Source organism: Strongylocentrotus purpuratus, unplaced genomic scaffold, assembly GCF_000002235.5.
Source record: "Strongylocentrotus purpuratus isolate Spur 01 unplaced genomic scaffold, Spur_5.0 spur5_scaffold_16, whole genome shotgun sequence".
In the NCBI taxonomy this organism is placed as follows: domain Eukaryota; kingdom Metazoa; phylum Echinodermata; class Echinoidea; order Camarodonta; family Strongylocentrotidae; genus Strongylocentrotus; species Strongylocentrotus purpuratus.
Genome location: NW_022145601.1, coordinates 7,177,086 through 7,202,555, shown reverse-complemented (window position 1 = coordinate 7,202,555; position 25,470 = coordinate 7,177,086). Strand labels below are relative to the sequence as shown.

General features: G+C 37.7%; 2 protein-coding genes across 12 annotated transcripts in view; both read left to right on the top strand.

Annotated features, from left to right (window-relative positions):
- Positions 1-352: 352 nt before the first annotated feature.
- Positions 353-7,525, top strand: LOC762974 (translocon-associated protein subunit gamma). Its single transcript, XM_030986658.1, has 5 exons — positions 353-498; positions 2,169-2,301; positions 4,003-4,101; positions 4,979-5,110; positions 6,649-7,525. The coding sequence occupies exons 1-5, from the start codon at positions 372-374 to the stop codon at positions 6,713-6,715; spliced, it is 558 nt and encodes a 185-aa protein (XP_030842518.1). The 5' UTR covers positions 353-371; the 3' UTR covers positions 6,716-7,525.
- A 5,581-nt stretch (positions 7,526-13,106) lies between these two features.
- The window catches only part of LOC753159 (chromodomain-helicase-DNA-binding protein 5), a 39,323-nt gene continuing 26,959 nt past the window's right edge, over positions 13,107-25,470 (top strand). For 7 of the 11 annotated variants that reach the window (XM_030986651.1, XM_030986648.1, XM_030986657.1 and 4 more), the window contains exons 1-14: positions 13,107-13,388; positions 14,372-14,472; positions 15,877-15,951; positions 16,620-17,067; positions 17,815-17,912; positions 18,849-19,049; positions 19,304-19,447; positions 20,341-20,520; positions 21,469-21,696; positions 22,218-22,397; positions 22,768-23,010; positions 23,925-24,061; positions 24,469-24,583; positions 25,052-25,243. In XM_030986651.1, the coding sequence (XP_030842511.1) occupies positions 13,280-13,388; positions 14,372-14,472; positions 15,877-15,951; positions 16,620-17,067; positions 17,815-17,912; positions 18,849-19,049; positions 19,304-19,447; positions 20,341-20,520; positions 21,469-21,696; positions 22,218-22,397; positions 22,768-23,010; positions 23,925-24,061; positions 24,469-24,583; positions 25,052-25,243 (2,451 nt within the window). In that variant the 5' untranslated portion in view covers positions 13,107-13,279. The remainder of the gene's footprint in view (positions 13,389-14,371; positions 14,473-15,876; positions 15,952-16,619; positions 17,068-17,814; positions 17,913-18,848; positions 19,050-19,303; positions 19,448-20,340; positions 20,521-21,468; positions 21,697-22,217; positions 22,398-22,767; positions 23,011-23,924; positions 24,062-24,468; positions 24,584-25,051; positions 25,244-25,470) is intronic. The other 4 variants (XM_030986656.1, XM_030986652.1, XM_030986649.1 and 1 more) reach the window with 3 other exon arrangements.

Here is a 25,470-nt window from a genome sequence, read left to right as displayed (position 1 = left end):
AATTACTTTAAAGAAAACTACCAAAGGGGAACCTAATGTGAATGCTCTTGTGGAACAGTTCGTTTTGTTATTAAAATATAATTAATGTAATTATAAAATCACAAATGTCTGATAAAAGAAAATTCCACACCTCCCTGATTAAATGTACCATAATACGGCTTCCAAAGAAAACACTATGCCTTGTAGAGGAAAAATATAAACCATTTAATTAATCAATTAATTTATAATAATGATTCAAGTATTTACTTTTTTTTCTTTCTCCAAAGATTGTATCCTCGAGCAAGATTCCCCCAAGTAAGTTTTAGATGTGCCCCATCTACGTCCAAATTTAACACATTTAATTCTCTCTCGACGGCTGCTGCAGAAGAAAAATGGCTGGTGGAAAGAAATTGACAAAGGAAGAGGAGCTTTTGCTCCAAGATTTCAGCAGGAATGTATCAACCAAGTCATCTGCGCTCTTCTACGGCAATGCCTTTATCGTATCTGCCATTCCAACTTGTAAGAAAAATTCTTATTTTTATGAAAATGTTCATTTTATTGGGGGATTAAGGATTGCTGATTGAGTTTGTGCATACACGTTACACGCACTGCAAACTGAGCCACTGTGCCACGTTGCATTGAGAATGCACTGTAAACGGCTCGGTGCATGCAATGCGACTGCCCACAGATGCAATGCGAAGCTGTACGAACTACAAAAAGTTACGCTACAAAGTTATACATATTTCAATAAACAGCTGTGCACTTCAAACTAAATATTTCCCTTAGTTCAGTAATTTACTATGAGCATTTGGTGATTGTGTTGGAAATGGAAATTGAGAAAGAAAATGATATTTTTGTAGGGAGGTCGAGAGAGTGAATTGAAATAATTAATGGTGATGATCATGATAAATGGTGTGACTGTCTGCGAACATGTCTAAGTGAAAAAGAACAATATTTAATTTAAGTAAATATTCATTTGTGTTTTGTTGTGTACATTAGGATCCTTAAAAATGAATGGAATTGCTTCATTTCTACATGTAAAATAATAATGGCCAGAGTTTGCTCTTTTGATTGTTGCCTTTTTCTTTGAGACTTTGTAAGTTTGTTGTAAATTTAATTTTCATGTCATGAAATTTCATGATTTGCGATGTAGAATATTTGTACAGTTGTCAGTTGCATAATTGTAAAAGAAACTGTTAAGAAGTTAATCTAAACCATTCCATGTTTTGATAATGTTAATAGGAACAATTCTACATGTTATAGAGGTTTAATAGAAATTTAGAAGCACCTTAATTATTAAAAAAATGACAAAATCTTGCTTAAAGTCAAGGACATGATGTAAAAAGCAGCCGTCGTAGACCCGTTTCAGAAACATATGCTAGTTAGATTTCAGTCTAAGGTTGTCTTTAATTACTTGTATATTTGGGATTTAAGAGTGCAGCGTTATCGTGAAATAACCGCTCCGCATAGTGTAGTTAGTGTAGTAGTGCTTCATTGCATCGTCTGTCTCCTTTTTCTCACTCCAGCAGAGAATGACTCTACACACGACTGTATGCATGCAAAGGAACAAGTGGTTTCCTAAAACATGATAACACCAAGAGCTCTTCAAGACAACAAGAGAAATCACTTTTACTTTTAGGGAAAATTGCTACAATCACTCTGTTAGTCTTCCATATTGGATGGGACGTTGAGGAGTATCCCAGAAGGAAGAAGGAATAAAAGAAAATAGAAGTTAGGAACTAGAAAGCTCTGTTTGCTCATAATATTTTGACATTACCAGAACTAAACTTTCTTTTGAAAGAGAAGATTAGGATTTTGTAAAAATAAAACATTTTGTGAGCTTTCTGGTTCTTTAAAAAAAAAAATCCATGTAGAAGAGTACCATTGAATAAATATCCCTCAACAAAATGACTTTGAATTCTATGACAGTACAATTGTGACTAGAAATGGCTGGATATTTTGACTAAACTTTCATACCTTCCCACATATCCATTCCTGTATGTAATGATGTCCAACTGTCCATATGTTATTTTTCAGCAAGATTTAGTCCACTTTTTATCAGTTTGTTGATTTTGAAACATCCCATTACACTATTAGTGTTATGTAGTATACAGTAAACCTTGCTAAATAGCATCTTTGACATTGTAAAGATGTATATTTAATACTCATCTTTCTCCTTAATCCCACAGGGTTGTTTTGGCGTATCCACCAAGTGGACCTGTTCCAGTCCCAATCCATTGTGATGTTTGTTATCATGACACTCATCAGTAGCTGGTTGGTAGCCTTCGCATACAAGAATGTCAAATTCGTCTTGAAGCACAAGTAAGTTGTCTCTAATATTTTCCTCTTTTTTATGATAAAGAAAGTGGATAATTTGCCATAGTTCAAATAATTGAAACCTGCAATAAATACCGAGTCAATGGAGAAGAATAGTTGTCTTTATACCAGATTTTTGTGCATAAGTTCCCTTGATAAATGTTTCAATATGGAAAGACACAAAAATGTATCTATATAGAAAAGTTGTCTGTTTATCCAGGTGGTCACTTCAGCAGACTTTACGGCACATACTGTACACTTTTGTGATTTACACCAATAGCTTTCTTGGTCTTGATTATCTGCCGAGACTGAGTTGTCCCTTTTGTGGATGATGAATGAGCCTGGATCCATGTTGAATATACCTAAGGAGTTAATTGTGGTTGATTTAGCTAGGGGCGGGAAGGGTGGGTGGTGTAGTTCTGGTACTAAATTGTTCAGTGATGCCAGTTTTCAGACAATAGCCTGAATTTAGGCCCTGGCAAATTATTTTCAGACCATAGTTTAGGCTTTTTTTGTGTACAAAATAGCTCATTCTACATGATTTTCAGGCCCTCTGATCAATTCTATCTGATATCCCTGATTGTTGTTATGATGATAATCAATATTATATACCTCACTTAAGAAATCCAGCCATCTGATTGGTCGAATTGCATTCATAAACTTCAACTGTTCCTGTAAAATTCCCGGTAACCATGCTTAAAACATTTCAATATTTTTAATAACCATGGTTATTAAAAAAATAGGTCAGTCTCCATGGTTACCCCATAGGTTTACATGTTAAAAAATGGTTTGAGCGATGGAGGATACCATACGTGTGCGAAAAATTGGTCGGCAATTTCAATACAATTGAATCTCGATCAATCTTACCGACAATTTTATCTTGCATTGTTGACATGAAGACGAAAATTAACTCTCAAAAACAAAAAAACAACATCTGCCGATAGATCTTGATCTAAGTTCGTGCCAATATGCATTGCAAAAGTAAAAGAAGGGTCCGTTTCATGGAGCTTTTGCGAAGCATCCCTCACGCGGAGCCGTTTTCAATCCATTTTAATGTATATATTGGAGAAAACTGCCAAGCATGTTAACGGCGCGCGATAGCCGAGTGGTCTAAGCGTTGGTTTTCGATACACCTCTTGTTGTACGCAAGAGTTCGAATCCCGTCTTCGACAAAAATGTAAATTATTTTTTATTTTTTAGTCTATTTTTTTTTGGCATATAAAAGTATTAATGACTGCTTTAATATTCGAGAAATAGTTGTTTTCATACGCTCTCGGGAAGGTTACAATTGGGCTATTCCCCTCGGCAAGCCTCGGGGAATAGCACAATTCTAACCTTCCCTTGAGCGTAATAAAACAACTATTTCTCTCAAAGCAGTCATTAATACTATAATATGTACACACTCCTTTCCATGGTTTTTGTTTGTATTAGTATTAGTATTAGTATTAGTATTAGTATTATTATTTAATCAATGTATTGTAGTTAGCTTGGGACCCCTAGATAGACTTTATTGTATCATCTTGAGCGGATGATCCCTCAATCTTCATTTTAATCTAATTTTTTTCTTTCTTTTTCTTTCTAGTACATGGTCCATGTACTATATTTCAGTGGTGTGTTTCTTTGTGTTAATGTGTTTTTAATTCATATTTCATGATCGTATATAAAACCAAGCAACCAACCATTTGTCTTTGCCTCATCATCTCACAGGGTTGCTCCCAAGAGAGAGGATGCTGTCACCAAGGAGGTGATGAAGAAACTCAGTGATGCTGACAGCAAGAAGATGTCACGCAAAGAAAAGGACGAGAGGTAAAGTCACTGTTTTCTGTTACAGCTGATAAATATTACCGGTAACCCTGTAAGTTGGGGCTTTAATCGGATCGGAAGATCGGAGCGACACCCTCGCACTTGTGATCGGTATCAGCAAAAAAAAATGCTAAAACACAATGCATAGCTGGAATTATTTTGTCATTTGGAGTTGTTGTTGACCATGTTTGTTGATGTTTAATGCCTTTTCATGACTTTGAAATTAATAATATTGGTCTAAGAGAAGAGGCAAAACATGCGGGCCGCCATCTTGGATTATAATGTAGGCATGCATTATACAAAGTTGTGATGTGTATTGACAATTTATCAACACAAAATATTTGTGTCATATCTCAAAGATAGAATAAAGGCATAGTGGTGGCAGATTTCTCAGGAAAAAATTATCTAAACTCTTGGTATTAATCACATGATCTGGCATTGCAACGGTTTGAAAAAGGACGGAAGTTAATCTATGGATCAAAGTATGCTTTGATGTATTTATCTAATTCTAATGCTTATTTCTAGTTATTCACTTTTGTGTTGCAAGTTTTGTGAAACTCCAAAAACAAGCATTGTAACACATTGTAATAGACCTGTTTACTAATATATTTCACTTCAGGCAAGTTGTTGCTATGTTGAACAAGTCTCTGCAAGCTTTTATTTGTAAAGAGAAACATTTGTACCAAAAAAGTTTGCCTAAAATTAGTAAATATGTCTATTTTACTTCATAATTCTCGTTCAAGAATATACGATAATATACTCTTCCCTCTAATTATTAATAAGATAATGATCAAACTTCTAACATAAGTTCTTGATTAATCTTACTATTATATATTATTTATGGTCATTTTAATACTTCTTTTACTTGTGTATCAAACAGGATCTTGTGGAAGAAGAATGAAGTAGCCGACTACGAAGCCACCACCTTCTCGATATTCTACAATAACGCCCTCTTCCTTCTCCTGGTTCTCTTCATGTCCTTCTTTGCTCTCAAGTCACAAGACCCAAACATGTATCCTTTCTCAAACTGATGTTGATGAGAAGGATGATGGTGGTGGTGGTGGTGATGATGGTGATGGTGGTGCTAATTATTGATGGTGAATTGGTGATGTTGATGAGGATAATGGTGTGGCAATGGTTTTGATGAGGAAGGTGCTATTGATGATGGTGGTGAACTGGTGATGATAATGATGGTGGTGTTATTGATGATGGCGGTTGTGGATTGGTGGTGGTAGTGGTGGTAATTATTGGTGTGAAGCTGGTTTTGATGATGATGATGAGGAAGATACTATTGTAGTTGGGGGGGGGGGGGGGGGTGGTGATGCTAATGATGGTGGAGGTAGTGATGATGATGATGGTAATGGTGGTGGACTGGTGCTAGTTATTGAAGTTGATGTTGATGAGGAAAATGGTGGTGGCGCTGGTTTTGATGATGTGGAAGATACTATTGATGATGGTGGTGATGATAATGGTGGTGATAGTGATGATGATTATGGTAGTGGTGGACTGGTGGTGGTAGTGGTGGAAATTATTGATGGTGATGTTGATGAAGATAATGGTGTGGCGATGGTTTTGATGATGGGGAGGATACTATTGATGATGGTGGTGATGATAATGATGGTGGTGGTAGTGGTGGTATTTATTGATGCTGATGTTGATGAGGATAATGGTGTGGCGATGGTTTTGATGATGATGATGAGGAGGATAATATTGATGGTGGTGATGATAATGATGGTGGTAATAGTGATGATGTTGATGGTGGTGGTGGACTGGTGGTGGTAGTGGTCGTAATTATTGATGATGATGAGGAGGATGATGAAGGTGGTGATGGTATTTATTGATATTGATGAGGATAATGGTGTGGCACTGGTTTTGATGATGATGATGGTGAGGAAGATACTATTAGTGGTGGTAGTGATGATGATGAGAAAGATACTTTTGATGATGGTGGTGATATAAATGATGGTGGTGGTGGTGGACTGTTGGTGGCAGTGGTCGGAATTATTGATGGTGATGTGGATAAGGATAATGGTGTGGCAATGGTTTTTGATGATGATGAGGAGGAAGATACTAATGATAATGGTGATGACATAAATCGTCGCTGTTTTCACGAAGTGACGGTAGTGAAAAAAAATTGCATTCACTTTGCATTACGATTTTCCTCACTACCGTCACTTCGTGAAAACAAGGACGAAATGATGGTGGTGGTAGTGACGGTGAGGAAGATACTGGTACTAATGAGGATTATGGTGATGATGAGAAAGATACTATTGAGGATGGTGGTGATGATTATGATGATGGTGGTGGTAGTGAATGATGATGGTGATAGTGGTATTGGTAATAATTGATGGTGATGTTGATGAGGATAATGGTTGTGGTGATTATCATGATGATAATAGTGATGACTGTAGACGGTGATGAATTATTGCTTGATTATTGATGATGGTGGTGGTGATGATGATAATGATGTTGATATTGAAGGTGTTGGTGGTATGTTTCATCTCTTTTGTTATGAAAATATATTTTTCCTTAACCTGTTTTTCTCCCCAGCAATTACATTTTGTCAGTAGCGCTGTCTGCAGGTCTTCTGGCGCTTCTATCAACAGGCCAAAAATAGTCAACTTTTTGTCTTCTTTTTCTTTTTCGTTCTAGTTGGATGTTTGTAGTCAGATAAATATTAGTGTAGAATATAAAAAAAAAGAAGCAATAAATATCATTGTTTCATAACTCCATTTTCTTGTCATTCTTTGTTTTTTCAGTATTTCTTGACTCAATTTTCTGGAAGTGACAAATTGGTCCTTGCATATCACCATTGATGAATTGAATAGTAATTTGTAAAATCTTAACTGAAAAAAATAAATAAATGCATTCTGCCTCAGGTTTTCATAACTCGTCCATTTTTAAAGCTGTGATGTTCCTTCTTTGCATATTCATAATATTTCTGTAAAGTGCTAAGAGACATGACATTGTAGATGTCTTAGTACTATATAAACCCAGAATGTTATTATCATTGATACTCTTACACTGCAGAGTGCAGCAGCTGTACATGCTTTTTGGACAAATGGGTACAGTGATATAGTATGTTGCATTTATAAATCGGGCGATGTTGAGAACATTGGACAAAGCATGGTTAGACTGAATCTATTAATTATGTATGAAGATGGTGTATTTCAACCTTAAAACCTGGCAAAACTACCAGGATAAATAATAAATGTGAATTGGAGGTATAATCATTCAAGCATTCCATTGCCTTTCAAAGTAATCTAGAATTAAATGTTTGTTTGTTTTCAGGATACGGTCCTTGTTCGTTGTGTAAAGTTTTCGGGAAATGTTTCATTTGTTTTCAGCAAATTTTGCATGTTACATCATGGACAGATACAAAAAGATGCAGTGAATAAGATTAAATACACTTATTTTATAATGTATCTACATTATTTATATGTTTCCCTGAATTTGAGTCTGGAGTGAACTTGTACGTGAGTAGAGAGAAAATCTTCATACAAAAAAAAATATATATATAAGCAAAGGAAGAAAGAAGACAAGACATACAAAATCAACAAAAATGAATCTAAATAACAACAGCAATAACAACAAAGAATGCAAGTGATAAAGTTGTTTCGTGAGCATGAGAGGGTGGTTATGAGTGAAAATAAATGCTGTGTGACGTTTCGAGTGAATGTTTACAAAGGATTTAAATGTGTATAACTTTATTTAAAAGATAAAGAGGCTCTTTGTAAGTAGATGAAAGCAGTGTTGACAATTTTTAAAGAAAGAGTTAAGACGAGCATTTATTGTGAGTTGGAGAATTTGAGTGTAAATGAAAAGAGTAACTGCAGTATGACGCATTTTGAAAGAGAATATAAAACCCTTGGGTTTATTTATTTTATTTTTTATTTTTTTTATTTGAACATATTTCATCAGGATAACAAGATTAGAAAGGACTGGTTTACATCCTGGTCCTGAATATTGAATGCTTATTACACTAGAACATCAAAATAAATTAATCATACATATATAATGAGAAATGTTAAAATACTCAAGAAGTCATGATAAAAATATTTAGTGACCATAATCTTGAGTAAAAACCAAGTCAAAATTACATGATATTTAATTAAATATATAAAAACACAATAATGGCATCAAATAATCAACTAATCTATTCAAAATCAAAACTCTATCACACTACAAAATAAACTTATATCATGAAGTATCAAATTAAACTTAAAGCAAAAAGAGCAGAAACAACGATGATATTATTCATAATTTGCTGATTTGATAATTTATAATTTTGGGATGACAGTTTCAAGTGAGGTTGTTGATATGAATGTTGAAAGGTTTTAATTTAACTTTATCAAGAGAATCTCGAACTTGTTTTTGGTAGATTGGGGATATTGTTGTAAATTTGACGAGTGTAACTGAAGTATGATATATCTCACCAAAAAAACTTCAAACTTTTATTGTGAGTTTTGGATCGTTATTATGAGGACGAAAAGGAAAGATAATATTTAAAATACAAATATTTTCCACATAATTATACATGTAGTGTACTTGCAATTATACAAATATAGGAAAATTTGACCGATCGACATTTTGTTCCGTTGGGGGGGGGGGGGGGGGGGGGGGGGGGGGGGGGGGGGGGGGGGGAGGTCACCATTAACATAATTTTGTAATATTTAAAAAAAAAAATTATTAACAAAAAAAACAACAAACAAAGGTGGGGGGGGGGGGGGGTTCCGCCAAAATAGATTAGACACATTAAAAAGAAATAAGTTTTTTTTACCCCCCCCCCCTGCGTACGCGCCTGACTGGTCTTACTCGAATAATGGAAGGCGAATGTACAAGGCTACTGATTGAGGGAGGGGGGGGGTGGGTATGGAGCTCTATTTTTTTCAACCCACACCCCCTTTTTTGTTCGATGGCGGGGGGCGGGGGGCGGGGGGTATTACGCTTTTTTTTTAAAACCCAACCAAACATTACTTTTTTTGCCAGAGGAGGGGGGCCCGTCTTCTTCTTTTTTTAAAGGTAAAATCAACGTCACTATCTTTTTTTTAATCCAAATTTTTTGGCCGGGGGAGGGGGCCGGGCCCCTCGTCTCTCCTGGATCTGCCGCTGGTGTGTGGAAGGGCGTTTAGTTGTATTGTATTGTATTGTATTTATTTTCCGTCATTTAAGAATACATAAACATAATATATATTTACTTCTTCTCTCATTCTCTCTCTCTCTCTCTCTCTCTCTCCCGCTTTCTCTAATTGTCCTCGACCATCACTGAATAGATTGGAGCTAGACGGGGAGATCGAGGGGTCATGTGCCTCACAGCCTACACATGTGGTAATGGCATTTCCCACCACTCTCTCACTGTCCTGCAGGATTATAGTCGAAATGCTTGATATATTATAGATGAATGCAGGAAGGGCAGCTGAAAACATTTGAGCTCCCTTTAAAAAAAAAAAAAATAATAATAAAATAGAAAACAATCGCAAATACACAAAAAATACACACACACACACCCTTTCCTGGATTCCACCTTTCAAATCACTAAGAAGGCCGGTTAGATTTGTTTGGCCGATGGGGAAAAAGTGTGCTCAATTCTGTTTTGCTATCATCCCCTCCTCCCTCTTCCTCTTCCTCTCCCTCTCCCTCCTCCCTATCGATCTCTTCCCTTTCCATATCCCCCTCCTCAACCCCCTCCCCCGGGGCCACCCGGAAAGGGCCCCCATGATCGGATTTCCGAGTTGATGTCGAGAAATTACTACCCCATTTCAAACAATCTTAAATCTGCCCATGCCCTATGCCTAAACCTTTCCCAGAGAGAAATATAGAAATGTCAGTACAGATTTCTACAAGTCGGGATATACCACAGGTATGTTTGTTTGAGACCGTGCCCTCAAAAGTTAAAGGAGGGGGGGTTAACCCCCACCCCCCCCCCCCCCTGCGTACGCGCCTGTGCACCATCTCCTGTTCCTGCCTTTCATTGGCATCAGGACATGGCTTCCTTCAAGGCTCACCGGTTGGAATGGGAGTAGTAAATGACTATTACTGCATGTCAAATGACATGGAGCCGGCCACGACTTCCAAGGATCAGCACTCCCATGCATGAGGTAGGTCCTACATTCGTTTGAAGCAAAGAAGAGTCTAAAGCCAAGGGCGTAGCCAAGATTTTTGAGCGGGAGGTGTTTTTTGCCCAATTCCGTGAGAAAATATTTAGCGGCGAATCAGCCAGCTGGCGAATAAGCGAGGGGGGGGGGGGGGGGGTGGGGGGGGGGGCGGAACCCTCCTCTCCTCAACATCCACCCCTCCCCCGCTTGAGCAAAAAAAATAATGATTCTAAAACCCCCACCCCTTTGAACACCCAAAACACCCCTCGCTTCACCAATGCCTATAAAGCTAAAAACGAGAGAAAGTGACAGAACTAATTCTAAATTGCCAATACTATGACCACCAGAAACAACTGAAATTAAAATGACGGTGATATAATGATTATAATAAAATAATAGTAATAATAATAATAATAATAATAATAATAATAATAATAATAATAATAATAATAATAATAATAATAATAATAAAAATAATAATAATAATAAAGATGATAATAATTACAAGAAAATAATGATGATACAAATTATAATGATAACAATAATTATGATAGTAATAGAATAATAATACGAAATCTTACGAAAAGTACTTCAGCCCATATGCCGTATGGGTTGTAGCTTGCCCTCACGCCAATGAGATAAAACCAGCATTAGTCTGAAGCTGAGAGAGATAAAACCATTGATCTGAAGCTGAGAGAGATAAAACCAGCATTGATCAAGCTGAGATATTGATGAAATGATAATAACAAGTGACGCCCTAAGAAAATGTTCTCTAAATCATCTTTTAAAAGCACTACTCATCCTAAAATTCCCATGATGGATAGCTATATACCCATGAGGCTCAGCATCCATTCTTTGCTCAGAATGTTATACCTGGCTTCATTTCCTTCCAAAGTAGTAGTATTTGCATAATCAAATACTAGTAAGCCAAAATATTCAGTTTGTAAATTTCGTGAGCTTCTATTGGAAAGCTGATTTCTACTATTATCACCAAATATGGGCCTACCGAGGTATGGTCCTTATCCTACTAGAGTTCTGACGAATTCTAAAATAAGCTGCATCTTGACTTTAAACGAATAAGAATCAAGTTGGCGTACTCATGTATAGTTGGTTTGATTCGGGTATCTGGGCAAACCCTCTAAAATACCATGAAGTTGGCGATACAAAGACTATAAGAATACTGAGAGTAAAGACTAAATACATTTCAACGAAAATGGACAACATAGCCAAGACCTGGAACAGTACACAAGTGCCTAAGAAGGACAGGGGAAGAAAAAGTATACTGTAAAAATTATGCTCACCATCAGAGATATGATAAGTTTTAAACAAACTGTTTCTCGGACTTTTGATGAGACTGGAAAAAAGTTTTAGAGATCCTTCTGGACAGGTCCCAGTTTCTTTCTGAAACTCGCCTATCATTTTTATCTGAGTCAGTGATCTATTTTAATGCCCTATACGACTTTGCTGGAAAAAAAGAAGATGAAACGACAAAATACTGAGATCAGTTTTCCTCTTTATAAATTGTACTGAAAAAAAGCGGAAGAACGAGAAAAGAAAGTTTACAGTCTTTCTAATCAAGTAGTATCTTACATAGTATACAGGTGGAAACATTTTGTTTTCAAAAGTCTTCAAATCGGAAAGAAATCCCCAAGACGACTAAAGTCTCAGATTCACTGAAAACATAATCTGTCAAAATGTCAATGTGTGAATGTGAGTTGGACTTGACCGCGCCTCCGAACTTTCTATGAAATATGTCAGGGGCGTAGACAACGGGGGGGATGAGGGGGATGCATCCCCCCCACCTCACAAGGTGGGGGGGATGGCATGTACAATCATCCCCCCCAGGTTTTGGGGAATGATATTTGCTTACTTAATAAGTCATAATGATGATAATAATAGTAATAATAATAATGATAACAATTATAATATTAATAATAATAATCATTATGATGATGATAATAATAATCCTCATCATTATTGTAATTGTGTTTATTGTTATTAGCCGCATTCACACGGTGAAAGCCAATTCAGACGGTAAAAAAAAGAAAATCTTACAAGTATTTTTTGGTTATCTTGTGGTTTGGAAACCACAAGATAACCACAAGATTAAACAGGCGCGGATCTACGGGGGGGGGGGGGGTTTAGGGGGTTTAAACCCCCCCCCCCCTTGGGCGGCCCAAAAAACAAACAAACAAAAAAAAGGGAAAAAAAAAGAAGAAAAAAAAAAAAAAAAAGAAAGAAAAAAGAACGCACGCTGGAGAGAAACCCTTTCAAGTGCAAGTATTGTGAGAAGATATTCAACTCCTCTGGTAACTTAACCAAACACATGATAACTCTGGATATAACTGTGTATTTAACTGTTACTTGATTTAAAAAGACGTTATCATGCACTGCTTTTTATGGTCTCCATTGTGTTAATAGATGCCAGGAAAACATCACTTACGGGGTTCAAATAAACACCCCAAAAAAAATCGGCTCGCCGCTTCGCGGCTCGTCGACGATGCTCTGCATCGTCATTATTGGTCAACCCCCCCCCTTAGCAAAAAGCTAGATCCGCCCCTGAGTCATCCCCCCCAGGTGTACGAACCTGTCTACGCCACTGAAATATGTTAATAGTGCGGTAACATACTACCACGCTACAATTATGTAAATAAGGTAAATTTTGCAAAGAAACACGCATAAGCCGAGTGTTGTAAACAATATCAATTTATAACGCTTCAATGAATAAGGGTATATGTCTTCAACAAGTTCTCATAACTCAAAAATATGTCTCTTCCAAAAGCGCCCTAAGCACATCTTATGTCCCAGCAGTAAGCTACCCTTAGCCTATGCCATTAACTAAGATGTAACTATTATGGGATGGAGAAGTAATTATTATGGGATGGAAGTAAGGGCCACTGACGTCATTATGCGCATGTGCAATTAACGATTTACTACCCTTTTGTCGAGGGGGTAAGTTTTTGTCTCCGCCATCTTCTGACTTCCTCCCCTTTCGATAACCCGGATTTTCTTCATCACTTTGGGACAGGGTGTGAGTGTTCTGGTAGGAGGATTCCGTTCTCGGAATATTCTCGAGCCATTTCAAAATGCCAGGAGCATCAAAAAAGGAAGAAGAAACGGAAGATTATGGATATGATTTAGACACGACCGGTGAGAGTGGGGCCATCAACGAGGGAGGCGAACAGGCCGAGTTCGGTATGTGAATGATTATTGAAAATATCGATGATATTGGTGATTTTTACGAGTGCGCTACAGTGATTTGTTTACTCTCAAATTTTATTGTGGCATAGATTATAGTGTATATGACAATATTGGAGCCTCCCAAGGATGCTAGGATATTTTTACAGCTTAAAATCTTGATTTTTAAACAATATAGAAAAATTGGTCAAGGTCCGCCGATCATCGTAACTAAAATAACGACGTGATCGATCATCGTCTCTAGCGAACGCCTAGACACCGGCGATCTTCCAATAACACTATTTTGAAAACCCGGCGCCAAATCTTAAGAAATGTGTGTCCAGTTCATGCTATGACAATTAAGCTTTAGTCTTTTGATGATAGTTTTCTCGTATTGGACCCAGAATGTTGTGAAAATGAGAGGTTTTGGCGAAGAGTCGAAAGCGGATTAGTTATGAAGATAATTATCAATCCGTTCATTTTCGCACGGTGAATGAATGAGCGTGTGGTTTGTGTGTGTGTGCCGTGTTTTATCAAGCATGCGAGTGTGTTTGTAGCATTGTGTGTATTGCTTACACGTGAATGGTTTTCAGCGTGTGTTGCTCACTGCGTTGTACTTGTACACATGTAAAAGACAGCTGTGCTGTGTGAGTGTGAATGAGTGCCAGTGTGATTGTAATCTTGACATGAACAAATGAAAAATACATTATGAAAACAAAGATGAATTGTAATTTTGAGCATATTCAATCAAAATTGTTTTAAAAAGGCCACACTTAATATCAGTTATCTGTGTAGAATTTCTTGTTTCTTCATAGTAACAGATTCCTCAAGATTTTCTAGCTCGATATCGTGTTTTTTGTTGCTGCGCTGAAGTCCCTGAACATTTTCAAAAATTTGTTGTGAAGGTTTACAAAATCAAATTTTGTTGCTGTGTCCACGTCCGCCTTCTTTATAACTGTAATTTTTCACCTTTTTTCATGAAGTTTATTGTGATTTTTTAGCAGATGGAGATACCCCGCCAAAGAAGAAAAAAAGTAAGAAGAATAAGAAGGAGAAGAGGAAGGATGGAAAATCCAGTAAAAAGCGAAAGCGAGATAGCGAGGTAATGTATTTGTCAAAGTACAAACATTATGTTAAATCTGATCCTCTTTTATTGTTTGATTGTTTTCTTTTCTGAAGTTGAAATATCGCATGTTCTTTTTGTTTGAGTGAATAAACTGGATTTTTGTTGTTGATCAATTGATGCTGTTTGATCATTTGTTTTGATAGCATTATTAATTATTAAGTAATATTGATCAAAGAACAAAAAGAATTGGTGAAATAAAGATACTTATGAATTTCAAATGATGGATTTTCTAATGAGATGTAATATTTAATTATTTTTTTTTCCATGCCTTCTAAATATGATAATTTAACAACATTTATTTTATTTCTTATTTTTTTGTGAAGAAAAAACAACAACGTAGAGATAGTTATTTAAATATGATGCCCGGTTTCAAGAGTTTTTTCAACATTACTTATGAGAGAGTGAGACTTACCCAATTGGAATTAGTTGAAATATTTTTACTTTACAGAGTTCAGACATTTGATTACTAATTTACACTGTTTGCTGTGGATTATATTCATATTAATATACACTGTCGAATGGTTAAATTAATAAAATAGATGTTTTGTTAATTGTTTATTATTTCCCATGTTTCTCATGATTGATTGAAAATGAATGTGGTTAAATTTTGAATTTATCACGTGATTGTAATTCTCGATAAAAACAAAGTTGCATAGGGAATGAGATGTAATTAAATAAATTGCTTAATAGCCTATGATTTTTAAAATTGTCTTGAAATGTAAAATATGCCAAATTCTCATGCAGTTCTCATGCATCACCTACAGTTGTATGGTATTTTTTATACCAGTTTTAACCAGTTTCTTTTTTAATTGCTCTTCTTACTACTGTGTTCCATCATGATAACATGATTTCACATTGCATGAACTCTTTTTTAATTTCAAGAAGAAGAAGAGTAAGCTTGTCTTAGTCAAAAGTTTTACGATTTGGGTGATTTCAATAAGCCAATTCATAGTTGCAGACTGAGCATAAGCAGATAAAGATCATTGCAGACCAAATTGTGAAATACACGGACAAAATACTGGATACGTGCTCATGAAAGTAGTGCACTCCATGATACATAGGTGGAAGCATTCTTTGAAAAGGGGGAAACAAGGCTATTTACATGTATGTAGCACCTCCATTGCTGTAGGAGTGATTATTTCAAAATGTACAAAGTGGGACCTCTTCATGTTTTGGAGATCTGTGGATATTTAGGGTCATTTGGGACATGTGCTAATCGTGAACTGGTCTATTGCATTCTAATTCCACCGAAAGGTTATGATGTATGGCAGTGCAGAACTAAATTGTACTTATAGTTTATCACTGCATGGTCCCATTTAATTTGGGCTGGTTATAAATAATGTTTGTTTGCTTGTGGTTTTGGCTTGTTTGTGCATGTAGGGGAGTGACCATCATGGAAGCGATGAATCGGAAGGAGAGACCAAGGGAAAGAGCAAAAAGAAGAAAGAATACAAGGTTGGAGTCAAATCTCTCAAATTCCAGATATATTGTGGCATTTATATACATTTACTCCTGATTCTTGTTCACTTGTATTGCACGGGAGGGAAAGTGGTAACAGTGAAACCTGGTTAGGAATAGAAAAAACAAGTGCGGAATAAAATTAATGCAACCAAAAAAACTTAAGTACATGTACAGTGTGTATATAATAAAGTTATTTTAGCATGCGTGTTCCTCATTAATATCTTATAACGTTTTGATTTCATTCGTTTTAAAAGTATTTGTGCGTGATCATCTGAGCTTTTGTTTATACCTCCGCCCACCAAAGGTGGTGCAGTAGGCATTATTTTTTCTTAATTCATTCTTTATACCCTGATTCAGGCATTTCATTTTCATTCATTAATCAATTTTTTTGTTGATTCAAGTTTTAATTTCCTGAAATATATTTCCCTTACAGTGTAAAGAGCAATGCAATGTTCATACCTTCAGGATCCAGACAATGCATGTAAAATTTAGCACAACATTTGTTTTGTCAATAAGTGAAATAATTCAAAATTATGCATTGTTAGAGTAATGATCAATTTGTCCAGCTTATAATTTTCAGATATTGTTTATTACATTGTATCATGCTTGACACATGTTTTTCCTTGCTTTACATTACATTGTACTTCCGTTTCCCTCTTCAGCCTATGGAATTCCAATTGAACCTCATCCCTCCTCCAAAGCCGCAGACCGAGACCTCCATGGACTTGATGCGGAAGTACGGCATTGAGGAGTTTGAGATGGAGTACACAGAATCAGACTATGACGAGCTCATCAACTACAAACTCTACACGGATAACATCCGTCCCCTGGTTTTGGAAAACGCCCCGAAACTTCATTCCCAGAAGCTAGTCAACCTGTTGGCGGCTCTGTGGAAAGAGTTTGCCGCCAACAACCCCAAGAAGAAGAAGCCGGTGTCGACGCCCGTCATGGACTTCAAACCCTCCGCGGATGAAGCCAAGGAAGCAGAGGCAGAGGAGGAGGTGGACGACGGGGACGACGAGGAGGCTAAGAGGGAGAGCTTGGAAGTAGATGTCAAAGTCCAGGAAGAGGAGAGGGAGGAGGAAGTGAAAGAAAAGAAGGGAGGAAAAGGTAAGGAAACCAGACACATTCCATGTACTTGAATTGCAGTAAGGAAATAGGATATGATTTGAATTGTTGCAAAGAAGTGTGATATTGGAATCACTTTACATGTGGGTGGATTGAGGATAAAACATTCTCCCACATATTTTTACAAAGAGAGGAATATTAATAAGCTAATTTGACTCCAGGTAATACCTTACACAACATACCTCGGAGTGGAGGAATAGAATAATTTTAATTAATGTATCACAGTACGTTTTAGACGTTTTATTGTTTAAGCATTTATGTTATAATTTTTGTTCACAAGATTTTATCCGATGACCAGGGTAATAATATCTGTAAAGGGCTTAGAGACGGTTTTCCGTATCCAGAGCAATATAAATCCAGATTATTATCATTGGAATTTTTGTTTGTCAGTTGATGTACTAGGAACATATTTCTCTGAATTAGAGAAACCATGGTATCCACATTCAGCATTTGCCTTGCACCACTAATGTCAATAGAACATCCCTTTGATTTCAATGTGCAGCAGGGAGAAAATCTGTACACATATTTAAAGCTGCAAAATAATATATGTGGTTCCCAGATCATAATTAAAAGGTTTTTTTTTTTGGTTTTGTTCCTTATTCACTTAAATATAAAGCCATACAAATACAAACATATTTGGAGCTTACTCTATCAAGTATAAACTTAGAAAAAAACTAACTGTCCATTATTCATCCTTTTTGTTCCTTTTTCTTTTTTTCTCCTGTCCAGGTAAAGGTAGGGGAAAGGACAAAGGCAAGAAGAAGAAAACCGTTGCACCTCTGAAGATCAAGGTCGGAGGTCTGCATAAAAAGAGGAAATCCCCATCTGTAAGTGTCATGATGTGGACTATAATGCTTGTACTCGTTTAAAAACAATTTGAGCTTTAAACAACTGTTAAATAAAAAAGGTCTGCATAGTTTTTGACAAACAATGACTTGGGAAGCTATAATGATACAATTTCATTTCAAAAGTTGTGTTACATCATATGAGTTAATGTCCTTCTGGGGTCCAACAGATCATTACAACATGTGTACTGACCATGGAATGTATTAGTATACAACATGCATTTGAACATTTGTTTGTTATATCTCATTATATTCTTGTAGAAGAATTTAGTCAGAATCACAACAGTCTAGCAATCGTTGAGAAATTTGCTTTGGATGTTCCGATTCATTCTGAATAGGCATATGTTCTGAAATGTCCATCATTGTTCTTGCTCTCTGCGAATGGAGACAAATCCTAGATTGATCTCGGTCTTTTTGTAGAACAATGTAATCCATGTGGTTCATGAAGAAAGCAAAACAAAGTACAGTACTGTATGACCACAGTTTAATGCAGGATATTGATATTTAGTTATTTAATCCTTTATATTAGTGGGAGTGTCGTGGTCGAGTGGGAGTGTCGTGGTCGAGTGGTTTAAGGCGCTTGACTGGAGATGCGAAGGTCGAGGGTTCAAATCCCTACACGGCACTAATATCCTTTGGCAAGATATTAACCTACACTTGCTACTCTCCACCCATGTGTTAAAATGAGTACCCGATAGGATGCGACCTTCATTGTTGGTCAAACAGTTTTTGAGCGTCAAGTCACGCCTGGCTGGAATGCTCCCCAGGGAGTGGAGATTGTGCACATAGTGTTTGCGGGCAAGCGCTGAATCCAATGACGGGGGTAATAGGATACCTGTAAAGCGCTTAGAGACGTCCGAGATGTTTTAAACGCTATATAAAAGCTGAATATTATTATTTAATCATTGTATTGTCCAGGAGGACAGTGACAGCCTGAGCGAGAGCGAGCACTCTGCGGAAGAAGATGAAGAAGCCAGCTCAAAGAGCACAAGTGTCAAGTCTGACAGCGCCAGTCGACCGGCACCTCGTAGCAGAGCTCCCAAGGCGTCCAAGCCAAAGGCACCAGCCAAGAAGAAGAAAAAGAAGAAGACGGGTGATGATGATGAAGATGGTTACGAGGTAAGCTTTTCCTTGTGATTCTTTTTGCTTTGTGTAAACCATTTGGAAGTAGTGAAGAAAGAAGCATGGATGATGATCTTTTTCTGCTGTCATAAGCAAACCAGGATATAATGCAATGCTCTTAAAAATTTAAGGCATCATGGAATGGGTAAGGGGGATCCAGTCATTGCCAGTACTCAAGACTCAATCTAATTTAATGTGGTAATTTGGATTTGATGTTCATCTCGTATCCCCCCCTTGTTTGTGTATGATAGACAGACCATCAGGATTACTGTGAGGTATGCCAGCAAGGAGGGGAGATCATCCTCTGTGATACCTGCCCTAAGGCCTTCCATCTGGTGTGCTTAGATCCGGAGCTGGAGACTGCACCCGAGGGCAAATGGAGCTGCCCCAACTGTGTAAGTACAAAAGACACCGGGGGGGGGGGGGGGGGGGGTGTTTCACAAACTTTACTCTAAGTTGGACTTAAAAATTATGAAAAGCTATTTGTAGCTTTAAAATAAAATATATTCAAGAGCAAAAATTCCACATAAAGAACATGAAATCTCCTATGATAATAGAAAATATGAATGATTTGAATCAACATTTATGCCTTTTAAAATAACTTTTACAAAATATTTTCAAGGATGCTAACGGCTTTCCATAATTGTTCAGTCCAACTTAAAAGATAAGTTCAACTTAGGATCTTTGTGAAACAGCCCCTGTCTGACTTACAGTCTTTCATTTCCAAAGGGAGAGTACCAAACTGCGTCTGTTTCAATCAATGTATCAATAACAAAATTGACACAGTTCTGTAAGAAACCTTTTGTCCATCCATTCAAATGAGCAATTTCAGTAGTTTATATCAGTAATTTCACTTTTTATTGATAACAAGTTACATGAAAGAGTACATACTCCTAGAATGAACTTGTAAGTGTATGCAACCACTAGATGGGGTAAAAGGTGAATTAAAGATGTGTCTGCTAATGACTAATAGTATCTTTCCCCTAGTGTTTTTTCTTTAATCTAAGAACTTCACGCAATATGTTCTCATGCTGTATTTGAATTAGGATTTCAGTGAGAGAACCACGTATGGGAAAAACTGCAATAACTTTTTTTCTTCTTAATTTGTTGAGTATACAAAAGTAAGGGATATATTTTGTTAGTTGATCAACAATAAGATCACTTTTCTTTCTTTTTCTCGTAACAAAGAGTTTTTTGTTTTTATTGAAATTCACAATTCACAACTTTTTTCTTCTTCAATGGACATTACATGACTTTAATTTGTTCTTCTTTGCCCTGTCTTATTTAGGAAGGAGAGGGCATCCCAGAGCCTGAACCTGCGGATGAGCACATGGAGTTCTGTCGTGTATGTCATGACGGTGGAGAGCTGTTGTGCTGTGAGCAGTGCCCATCCTCATACCATATCTTCTGCCTCAATCCGCCCCTACGCAAGATTCCCGATGATGATTGGGTCTGCCCCAGATGTGCTGTGAGTAAACAAAAATATATATTTTGATATATATTTCTCTTTGCTTTGCTCCCCCTACATTATTAGGTTCAGCTAGGGTGCAAAGGCTATCGATTGTGATAACAAAACCATGTTTATAGTGGCGAGTGGTTTTTGTTAATCTAGTTGTATTTGCGGTCAATAAAGAAGTGATCTTTCTTAATTAACAAACCGTTTTTGCCCTTAAAGTGAAAAGTTATTATATTCATGTTTGGAATTCTTCAAAGGTTTTTAATGAAGATGAATTGCCATGGTTTCCATTGCAAAAAATCGAAATATTTGTAGGCTTTTGCAGCCCAAGGATGAATGGCATAATTTACATTGTAGGACATTGTAGGACATTGTAGGACAAGGTTCATATTGAAATGTCTAAAGTTGTTGTATCATAACGTTTGAATGGTTGACTGAAATTCAGAAATTCATCTCGTGATGTCTAATTTTAGCTTCCAGAAAATCTTTTTGTGGCCCTAATGCTGATTAACATCGTAAAATACACATTGAAATATGTATATTAAGTATGGAAATCAGCTGTGCCAAAAATATGATTTTGGAAATGATCAGAAACATTACATGGTGTGAGGTTGCATCTTTACCAACCACTGATTAGGTGTATACATGGACCTCTTTGAGGTGTTGTGGTCAAGTGGATACGTCACCGGACTGTCGATCACAATGTCCGTGGTTCGAGTCCCGCCGCCGCACTAATGTCCTTTGGCAAGACATTGATCTACATTTGCCACACTCACGTGAGGTAAATGGGTACCTGGTAGGATTATTCCTTGAAATGCACTGTGCGCTGATAACGGCTGCCGGAGCTAAAGCTAGGGTACTAATTTCAAAAGCTCTTTGGAAGCGCATAGAGATGTTATTTCATAATGTATTATGCGCTAAACAAGAACTGAACTATTATTATTATTATTTGATGTTCAGTGTGAGCCTCCAGCAGGGCGTGTCCAGAAGATCCTGACCTGGAGATGGAACACACCCGAGATGCCTCCAGAGGAACCGGTGGAGGAGCCGGAGGAAGGAGCAGAGCCCAAGGAGGAGGATCCCATCCTCAAGAAACTCCGGGAGCAGAAACCCAAACCCATCAGAGAATTCTTCTGCAAGTTCCATGGCATGTCCTTCTGGCATTCTGAATGGGTGTCTGAACTACAGGTGAGTGTACTTGGGTTGAAATTAGCTGAGGGCAGAAGACAGAAGACATTGACAAAGAAACAAAAACAAATTACATGACAATGGTGAGCTGTATAGCTCTGACTCCGTGTTACAAAGACTTGCGATCGATCCAAATCAGTCGCAAGTCCTCCAATAAATTGCAAGTTTGCAGTCTCCTATCTCTTATATACATATCGCAAATATGTTGCGATAGATTGGTCTACATTGTTACATACTCACTTAATTGCAAGTGTCATGTTGAAGGGGTCGTTTACTTTTTGAGACCTGTTTATAATATCAAATATTACAGTCGGTAGAGCAGTGGTCTCGTAATCCGGTGACCCAGGGTCAAAACCAAGTCGATGCGCTAGTGCCCTTTGGTAAGGCATTAATCTTCATTGCCAGGTCCCTCAGAGAGGACCTAAAGCCGTCAGCCGTCTGGTTGCTTACTAACAAGCATTTATGCTCTCTTAGCAGTCATGTATAATAACCACCACCACCACTCCTACTTCTTTCTTCAGATGGAGGTATTCCACAGTATCCTGCACAGGAACTTCATCCGCAAGAATGACATGGAGGACCCACCCACGTTTGATGATGAGGAGAGCATCGCTAGGGCCAAGAGGAAAGAAGCTAAGATCCACCAAGATCACGAGACGGACAAAGAGCATAAACACAAGGCTGAAGAGGAGAAGGAACATGTAAGTATTAAGCCTACTTCTCATATGATGCTGGAAACTGCCTCCAGTCTTTGTTCTTACAGTGATCAAATTTCCACATTCTTTGCGAAGGACGCATGTAATTTTTCCCTTTTTGTAATACTTGTATCTGCATTGTTCGGTGAACCTGTCAAAATCTCAACCAAGAAAAGAGGAAAGTAATGTTTTCAACATTTTAGGTTTACACTACTTGTAAGTGAAAAGTTAAACTTTTCCTTTATTTTGATAAAATTTCAGAATAGAACATGTCAGTATCCCTTCTAATACTCTTACAGCAAATATGTTGTATTCATTAGTACATGATAACCAATTTAAACTATCCACTCTTCATTTCTTCTGTCTATCCAACCAGGAGAAGAAAGAAGCAGAAGCAAAGGATGGAGAAGCCAAAGAAGGAGAGGATGGAGAGAAAGAGGAGAAGGAGGAGGAGAAGGAGGATAAGTCTGAGACAGACTCCGACAAGAAGGGAGAAGACACGGAGGAGGAAGAAGAGGAAGATGAAGTGGACGCTGAGATTCTTGCCACCATTGAGAAGTTTGTGCAGTATGGTGTGCAGCCAGAGTGGATGCAGATACACAGGATTATCAACAGCAAGGTAAGCATCGATCACAAGACAGAGTGCATCAGAGGTGTAGAGGTGTTGTGGTCTAGTGGATAAGTCACCCGTCTGCATATCACAAGGTACGGGTTCAAGTCCCGCCGGGGCACTAACGTCCCGTGGCAAGACGTTACTCTACATTTGCGACTCTCCATTTGCGACTCTCCACCCAGATTAAATGGGTACATGATATGCTTGAGCGCTAGTTATTTTGGCAGCTCGGCTATGACCAGGGTAATATGTGTGAAGTGCCATGAGCATCAGAGCCTGGTGGATACTGCCCCTATATAAATATCCATATTATTATCATCTACTTAGAGTCAAAAGGGTATTAACTCTGTAATAGGATATCAGTTAACGCCCTTCTGGCTGTCGGCAGTCAAAGTGAGTTAGCTGGATATTTAGCTAGACAACTCCAGCGATCATTGTAGGAAGCTGTGATGGTTCATGGTGATTAAGGGGGGGGGGGGGGGCGGGGGTCTAGTGAGTGGGAGGTCCTTGGTTTGAAACCAAGTGCCCTTTGGTAAGTATTAATTTCCATCACCAAGTCTCTTGATTAGGACTTCAGGCTGTACATGTGTGTCCCATTGGTTGCCCATCTACAAGCATGTATTTGCTTCTCATCAGTGAGGTAAAAGCAATCATTAATCTTTAATCACTTCATTTCTTGGAATTTGGGTAGGATCATTTAGATTTGGCGCAGTACCTTAGTTCTATTATGTAATTGAGGATTTGAATTATCTTGAACTTCTGCAGATGAAATCACTTGTATAATTAAAACTATTTCTTATTGATGTAAGCAGCTGTTAGGTTCATTCCAATTTGGTTCATGTCAATGTCTATTCATGACCAAGTGTATATGTCTTTAACTCACATTCATTTCATCTGTCTTGTTGTTGTGATGCTATCAGACTGATCGCTATGGCAACATCAGCTTCTTCATCAAGTGGAAGATCTTGCCCTACGATCACTCCACTTGGGAGGAGGAGGAGTTTGTGAGGAAGATCCCTGAGGGAAACAAACAAATCCAGTACTTCTGGGACCTCAAGTAAGTAACCAATTCCATTTTACCTAAGAATTATTTTGCAATATTTTTTACTAACGTAGCTTGTGCAGTGGTGTGTATGTGCAGTAATACAAAGTGGATACGTGCAGTGACAATATATATCACAATCAAACAGCTTAGAATTCAAGATTTGGATAGTATGCATAACCTGTGACCAAAGAGGGCTAAGAGACCAACAAACTTGTTATGTCTACACGAAGGTTTGAAATACTTTACTTTCAGGAAATATTGAAAATATATCCTTCGACAGAACCATTATTCCTTAGTTTACAGTCAAAACATCGTCTTAGACCCACCAAGACCATTCAGTGTACTATGATTGTTGCTCTTTTTAATTTTGTTTGGACTTGGAATTAAAAAAAAAGATGTCTGTGTCGTCCTTCTTCCAGAGCCCTGATGTTTGGCGAGCCATTGAAGAAGAAAAAGAGTAAAGGCAAGAGCAAGAAAGGCAAGAGCCATGAGAGAGAACAAAGAGCCATACAGAAGCTGGAGCCAACGACGGATGTAAGTGCACACTGATCATTTTTAGCATGTGGTAATTGATGATGTTCTCACATGTTTCTAGGATAATTGTTGCAGAGTCAGCTTCTTACATCAACCAACTTCAACTTTTGGTCCAAGACTATACCTAACCCTAACCTTCAGCTTAGCGTAATGCAAGAAATTGACTTTGGAACAATGATTGCAAGAGTGTCTGTCTTTAAACCATAAAGATCAATCTTTTTTGTAGTTTAAAAATATGTCAGTTTTGAAGAGATGAAGAAAATTTATTTTTTCCTCTTTCTCCATTTTGTAGGAAGCTTGCTGCTCAGCCTCAGAATATTTCATGTATTGGGAGCCAGAATGTCATTAACTGTGTTAAATGACAAGAGTTAACGCCCATGTGACTCTCAGCTGATAATTTATAGCTGATCGGCATGCAATCACCTTAATCCATTCTTAATACATCTCAATTTCGTTTTTGCTTCACAGTTGAGGAAGAAGTTTGAGGTGCAACCCCAGTACATCGATGCCTGCGGAGGCAAGCTCCATGACTACCAGCTTGAGGGTCTGAACTGGCTGAGATACTCCTGGCATAATGATATCTGTACCATCCTGGCCGATGAGATGGGATTGGGCAAAACTATCCAGACCATCGCGTTCCTCTACTCTCTCTACAAGGAGGTAAGTGAATCGTTGGATGCGCTCTCACAATGGGTAATAGCTACATGGGGGGGGGGGGGAGATGGGGGATGGAGCAAGAAAATGATGTGAAAGGAAGGGGAAAGAGAGAGAGAGAGAGAGAGAGAGAGAGAGAGAGAGAGAGAGAGAGAGAGAGAGAGAGAGAGAGAGAGAGAGAGAGAGAGACAATGGGGGAAAGGAACAAGGCTTTGCTCAAAGGAATTTTGAAA

What these genes read in the sequence shown, in the direction of transcription:
- LOC762974 (XM_030986658.1), top strand. Translation starts at nt 372, where the DNA reads ATGGCTGGTGGAAAGAAATTGACAAAGGAAGAGGAGCTTTTGCTCCAA. An exon ending in CGTATCTGCCATTCCAACTT is followed by an intron (nt 499 to 2,168) that starts GTAAGAAAAATT and finishes TTAATCCCACAG; the next exon opens with GGTTGTTTTGGCGTATCCAC. An exon ending in AAGTCACAAGACCCAAACAT is followed by an intron (nt 5,111 to 6,648) that starts GTATCCTTTCTC and finishes TTTTCTCCCCAG; the next exon opens with CAATTACATTTTGTCAGTAG.